General features: G+C 37.2%; 2 protein-coding genes across 3 annotated transcripts; one reads left to right on the top strand and one right to left on the bottom strand.

The window, feature by feature from the left end:
• Positions 1-653: 653 nt before the first annotated feature.
• LOC149400597 (flowering locus K homology domain-like) lies at positions 654-4,351 on the bottom strand. Of its 2 annotated transcripts, none has more exons than XM_089610538.1 (9): positions 3,986-4,351; positions 3,461-3,562; positions 3,154-3,372; positions 2,666-2,724; positions 2,478-2,569; positions 2,248-2,360; positions 1,916-1,978; positions 1,162-1,241; positions 654-1,015 (listed from the first exon to the last, which is right to left on the bottom strand). In XM_089610538.1, exons 1-9 carry the CDS (start codon positions 4,283-4,285, stop codon positions 976-978), a joined length of 1,068 nt encoding a protein of 355 aa, XP_089466664.1. In that variant the 5' UTR covers positions 4,286-4,351; the 3' UTR covers positions 654-975. The 2 variants fall into 2 exon arrangements, with proteins under 2 accessions (XP_089466664.1, XP_089466663.1); XM_089610537.1 differs by having other exon boundaries at positions 3,154-3,375; positions 3,986-4,350.
• Positions 4,352-5,176: 825 nt separating this feature from the next.
• Positions 5,177-5,924, top strand: LOC149400596 (transcription termination factor MTEF18, mitochondrial-like). The gene is made up of 3 exons (XM_089610459.1): positions 5,177-5,293; positions 5,336-5,454; positions 5,504-5,924. Exons 1-3 carry the CDS (start codon positions 5,177-5,179, stop codon positions 5,922-5,924), a joined length of 657 nt encoding a protein of 218 aa, XP_089466585.1.
• Positions 5,925-6,000: the final 76 nt, after the last annotated feature.

The following is a 6,000-nucleotide window of genomic DNA, read 5'->3' as shown; positions in this document are numbered from 1 at the left end:
GCTATATCTCAATCCACTATATCCGTGTGGTTATATAACTTAATAACCCTATATAACTTAATAACCCTATATATATATATATATATATATATATATAAAAGCTGAAAAGTATTGATAGATAAAACTTGAAAATAGTGTCGATGATGAAAATTTGAGTTGTTTTTATTTACCTATCCATTAATATGTTAGTAATGATAGGACTTTGGTTTAAGAAAAGTGTGCAACTATGTTTTCGTTAACGATTCCGTTTCAAGGTCTCAATAAGGGAAATTGTAATATTATAGATTCCGTTTAAACAGTTATGCACAACATTGCTCGCCTACAGCCTCATTGATTGATGGTCCACCATACACCAACACCACCAAACAGTAATAAGCGGTTGTTTTCATCCAATCAGGTTACATGACATGCATTTTGACTCTCACCAATACCCACCAGTGGTCATTCAAGCCATAAATTAAGAGACAAAATCAGATCTTTTGAGTGAGTAAGTTTTAAATGATTGCAATAGTTAGGAAAGAAGTAGCTTCAAGCTTTAAAATTCTATCGGCTGGTGGGTAGGGTACTTAACTTCCTTTGATTTTACATAAGCCTGAAAAATGCGTTCAACAAATAACCAAAGAGTTTCGAAAAAAAAAAAAAAAAAAAACAAATAACCAAAGAGCGTGTGATGTCCAGCGTTTGAGCTGATAAGCTAAATTATACCCCAACCCCCACCAAATTTGTGAGTCCACCAATTTAGTTGTGGTTTTATAAAGAACCAGAAAAAATCTTTATGCTCAAGTGTGTTTGTTGAGGATACCAACTTCATTGAAAACACCGATTTTTTCCTCCAAGTACATTATACGCACAAAATAAATAGCCTATTGTTGAAAAAAAAAATATGTTACATTTGTAATTGAGAATCGGCCAGGGAAAAAAAACAAAGACGTGTGGAATCCATATAACCATAATGAAACAATTGAAGTAGGTTTGTCATGCAAACCGAGAGGGCTGTCTAAGCAATGGACCAGCGCTGCAATTTTAAAAGAAAAGTTATATTCTCATCTCTAGGGATATACTTGGGCGATTTTGTGTGTAAAGAACAACGATGAAAAAGCTTAATTTTTTTTTTCTAGATTGGTGTAAGGGAATTTAAAGTTACAAAGATGAGATAGTTACGCTGCTTGCTGCTGAATTCCGGATTGTTGTAACAACTGAGAATACACGTATTCATCCACCAAATGCTTTGCCAATTGTACCTATTGATCGTCAAAAACACAGTCAACGGAAATGGAAAAGCCAAACAAAATTATTCTCTCTCCACAAGAATAACCGAGAATTAGTTCAGAGACGTTGGAAAGGAGATTGTACATATACAAATTGGTCTACAAACAAGGACATTTAGAACACAAACTTGTATTGTAACATAAAAAGGAAAATTCTACTCGATGCAAAGACGATGTTTATTTATTTATTTTTATTTTTTTATATGGCGAAACATTTCTTAAACAGTAAACTCTATATTCTGTTGAAAAATGCTTCATCACGTGCACTTTCCTACTCTACTCTTCAAAAACTCACTTTTGCTTTGGCATCTGATATTTGCAATAGGAGAAAAATAAGTTTAACTGACTTTTTATAACTTGTGTTGCTGTTATAGAATCGGTTACAAGTGCAGGCATTTTTCACTTCGGCCACTCATCAGATTGAAACTTTCACTTATTGCATCCACATGTTTAAATCTTGACAATCGCACTCGCACCCTTAAGTCGTAAACTCTATATAAGTTAGATCCCATCTTAATTTTCTTACACAAATGATGACCAAAATACCCATTTAACAAATTCATCCCTGCCCCAAATACATTAAATGTTCAACAATTACTCCAAATACTTTTAAACCATTATGAAATAATGAGGACAAGATATGTAACCTGTTGGGAGCTGCCCGAAAACCAAATTTGCCTTTGATTGTTTTCACCTTTTCCACCATGGACCTGTAAAAGAACAAAATAAAAACAAAGAAAAATAAATTATTAAAACCACAGATAGAAGAGGAATTACTGCCAAAATTAGGAGTACCAGTAACGATGGGGAATTATTAACCGCTAATGACATTATTATAAGTCATCTGAACATAACTTATTTCTTTCCTATCCGGAACTGCATATCAGTAAACTTTTGGAAGAGATACACGATTTTTTCTTTCTTTCAATCAAACATAGATTCAACATGTCCCAGCTACAGGTTTATATATAATATTAACCTTGATCGTTGCTCCAGATTCATTTCTAATCCTAGAAATGTTGGAGCCGTTCTTGCCAATAAGACCACCAACCATGGCTTCCGATATCACCGTCTCAAAGGTTACATAGTCAGCTGCAAGATTTGTTGTCCTATAAGACGATGTGGTTATAAGAAAATATAAATAAAAAATTAGTATTGCCGCAAATGTGGCAGTACGTGTCTAACTTTATATTAATATGTGCGAGTAACCTGAAAGTTGGCCAGCGTATTGCTGATGAGGTTGACTTTTTGCATAGCCATTTGCAGGACTGACAGAAATCACTTGTTTCGGTGGGTTTTCCCTAACCAACAATGAAGCAATACCTAAGAACATATAATGTCCATGCTTAACCTATAATGCCGGTACAAGAGTCCAAAGAGGAAAAAGCAGCGAGTACCTTAATTGAACCCCAATATCCTCCAAAGCCTTCAGAACATCAGAGACATCACCGGATATCTAAATTTGGAGAGAAATAATGATTACACTCCGATTTTGTGTTACATACTCAGCCATTAGGATTTTTATTCATGGTAATTAGACTATTTAATCATGAAATTAGGTAATTAAATCTTGCAATTACTATTTTTAGGCAATTAGGGTTTAATTATGTTATTCCAGAATTGTCCCTAGACCTACGTATAAATTGATCTCTCTCTTATCAATGAAAGTAGCGTACAACCAAATAACTTAATCTCTCTCGAAATGAGAAGAGGCTAGGTTCCGGTGGAGTTTTGCGTTCTTGAGTATTCTTGTTAACGGAAATTAATTACAACTGCACCTATCACAAGATCGAGATCCCGGGTTCATAACATTTTGATAGTAGAACTAAACTTCGGATACGACCGTAATTTCAACGGCCGAAATCAGTGTGAGCCAAAATTTCACCTGCACAACTCGATCGCATTTGTGGGCAGATGCGCATAATGGGGACTGATTCGGAGCGTGAATTGTGATCATGGCACCAGAAGAGTTCCTTAATTTCTCAATATTTTGGCCGGAAAGCCCAATCAAAGAGCCTGCCTGTGATCCGGCAATCAAAAGCCGTATTGTATTCGCAGCCATGTGTCTGGCTCCAGCTTTCGAAGCCTCCACACTATTATCATCCTCCTAATTTATTCAAACCCGTTAATCTAACAACAAAGTCAATTTCATCCACCGGGACAAAGTATCACTGCAAATGCTAAAGATTCACCTCGAGAATCAGGTTCGCGATTTGCTGTAGTGCATTCTCGGCATCAGAAACCTGGTTGTCATTCTCTTGGGAGCTTATAATAATCACTCGCTCTTCATGCCGCTGCAAAAAAGATGTAATGAAACTCCTCTCTATCTTTAACAAAAATAATGCAAAGAAAATAACTTGTATTGAACAATTGTAACTCCTAATTGTGGATAGACTAGACAACAACAAGTACTCTGTACTCCTATCCTCTCTACCGGGAGTTCTGCCCGTGGCTTCAGGGGGTATTCATGTTTGGCATATGCCTATTCAATGAATACAGTAACATGATATAATGTAGATTATCAGCAAATCAATCAGCTAAAATTTTAAAATCAAAGTTCGATTTGGAGAGTCCTAAAGTCTCATAAAAAAACCTAACGATATCGAGCTCTTCATATAATATGTATGAAAAAGCTACCTCTCGATTACTCGCCAACACAACTTCAAACAAGTAATTATTTCTGTCACACGTTCTCGGAAACCAGAGAAAGTACTTACAGCAATGGCGTCGGCAATTTTGACGGTGGCTTTGGAATCCTCGCGAACCTTCCTGATTCTGCAACCTTCTCTTCCGATGACTTTTCCGATCTGCCTCGACGGAACGATGATCCGGAACAAAATTTCCTGTATTTTGGCACGCCGCTTCGGCTCAGACTCACTTTCTTCCGGCGGCGGCGGCGGCGAAAATTCACCAATTTCGCGTTCGTCCTCGCGGCGGCGCTTACAACCGGCCTTGAGGTCTGGTTCGGATTCTGTGGACTGGTCGCTCGGGCTCGATGGAATTTCGCCCTCTTCCATTTTTGTTTAGCTTACGGAAATGAAAGAATTGCAGACCATTGACCACTGGAAATAATTCAATTTATTATTAATAAAAAAACAAACGAAACGTTTTATTTTCTCTTTCTCTTCATATCCTTATTTTGATTAGATCAGTTTATCAGCAGATTCGGTAAGTACTTAACGGCTTGTTTGGTAGTTAACTCAAAAAGTTTTTGTTTTTAATTTTTTAATTTTTGTAGTTGTAATGAAAAATTATTTTGCAGTTGTTTTTAAAAAGCTGTTTGGTACAGTTTTCATTTTTGTTTTTGAGAAATTGAAAAAACTGAAAAAAACTGTTTGGTACAGTTTTCATTTTTGTTTTTGAAGGAGAAAGAGGAGTGAAGAGAAGAATTTTTTTTTACAAAACACATTTTATTTGTTTTCAGTTTTCTTTACTCTTTTACAAAACAATTTCAAAAAAATTTTGAAAATTTTTTCCGAAAAATTAAACCAAACGCAACTTTCACTTTTTGTTTTCAATTTTTTTTATCTCAAAAAGTCAAAAACACTTTTTGGAATGAAAACCAAACACTCCCTAAGTTTCAGATAAAAAAAAAGTAAGTACTTAAGGAGTAAGTACTAACCTGAAATCAACTGTTGTATTTTTCTTTTGGTTATTGATTTATTAAGGCGCGAGGAGGATTTAAGAGCATCTATAATTTAATCAAATGACAAACAAATTTATATTTTAAAAAAAATATTTGTCTATAAATAAAGTAATATCTCCAAAAAAAAAAAAATCAAGTTTAGAACAAAAATCTTTTGGCTCGAAAAGCGGAGTATTTCGGAAGATTAGGGGATGAGACAGACGAGGTTTGTGCGTTGCTTCTCCATCGGTCCGAGATTCTTAGTCTAGACTTGGAGGGCCAAATGATATCGGTGTCGAGATTGTTGAGGCATTTCGGGATGGACGAAGAAGAGTTGACCCGAGTTCGTGAGAAGTACTCTCACGTGTTCGGGAGAAACCAGATGGCCAACCTCACTTGCGTCACAAGAGCTTTAAATCTCCACTGATGGTTCTTCGAGAAGCTCAAAAGTTCGGACGCCCGGTTATTGGAGACTTTGCAGCTCGGCTCTCCCGAGCAAGACTCGGACGGAGAGCTCGCTAAGGCTCTAAAGAAGTTCGAGTCTTCCAAGTACCTCGCATTGTAAGAAGAAAGTAGGGTTCGTGAGACAAATCGGGTTCGGGGAGAACAGTTTGACTGCGAAGGTCGCGAAGGGCCTGTACGGAAACGGAGACGAGTTGCGAGAACAGTTTGACTATCTTGTTGAATTCGGGATAGAGCATTCTAAAGCTCCAAGGGTGCTCCCTCACACCCCTGGAAAGTTGAAGCCGAAGTTGGATCTTCTTATCGGAGAAATTGGCTGCTCGTTGGAGTACCTCGAAAGGTACCCGGAAATCTTATGCTTCGACTTGGACCGGATCAAGTCCCGATGCAGATTCCTTGTTTGGTTCAAAGAGAGCGGTGTGTGCAAGAGAAAGAGAGAGTACTCGATCGTGACCATATTGTCCGCCAGGGAAACGAGATTCATTGATTTTCTTTTGGCGATCCACCAGGCGGTCCCAAAGCAGTACTTAGAGCGATTTTCGCACAGGAAATTCATGGACCATGATTAACAATATCCTCAAAGCTCTAACATGAACGAGGACACAGAAGAGGGTTGAGATTATTTAATTCCATCAGCGCTATTGT

This window comes from Urtica dioica, chromosome 4 (assembly GCF_054948205.1).
Source record: "Urtica dioica subsp. dioica isolate 48M chromosome 4, U.dioica_male_clone48M_v1_H2, whole genome shotgun sequence".
Taxonomy (NCBI): Eukaryota; Viridiplantae; Streptophyta; class Magnoliopsida; order Rosales; family Urticaceae; genus Urtica; species Urtica dioica.
Note: the sequence above shows the minus strand (reverse complement) of the source record. Positions and strands in the feature narration are given on the sequence as shown.

What these genes read in the sequence shown, in the direction of transcription:
- LOC149400597 (XM_089610537.1), bottom strand. Translation starts at nt 4,285, where the DNA reads ATGGAAGAGGGCGAAATTCCATCGAGCCCGAGCGACCAGTCCACAGAA. An exon ending in AAATTGCCGACGCCATTGCT is followed by an intron (nt 3,563 to 3,985) that starts GTAAGTACTTTC and finishes TCTTTTTTGCAG; the next exon opens with CGGCATGAAGAGCGAGTGAT. An exon ending in GATATTGGGGTTCAATTAAG is followed by an intron (nt 2,570 to 2,665) that starts GTACTCGCTGCT and finishes ATTGTTGGTTAG; the next exon opens with GGAAAACCCACCGAAACAAG.
- LOC149400596 (XM_089610459.1), top strand. Translation starts at nt 5,177, where the DNA reads ATGATATCGGTGTCGAGATTGTTGAGGCATTTCGGGATGGACGAAGAA. An exon ending in AGATGGCCAACCTCACTTGC is followed by an intron (nt 5,294 to 5,335) that starts GTCACAAGAGCT and finishes TTCTTCGAGAAG; the next exon opens with CTCAAAAGTTCGGACGCCCG. An exon ending in TCTTCCAAGTACCTCGCATT is followed by an intron (nt 5,455 to 5,503) that starts GTAAGAAGAAAG and finishes CGGGGAGAACAG; the next exon opens with TTTGACTGCGAAGGTCGCGA.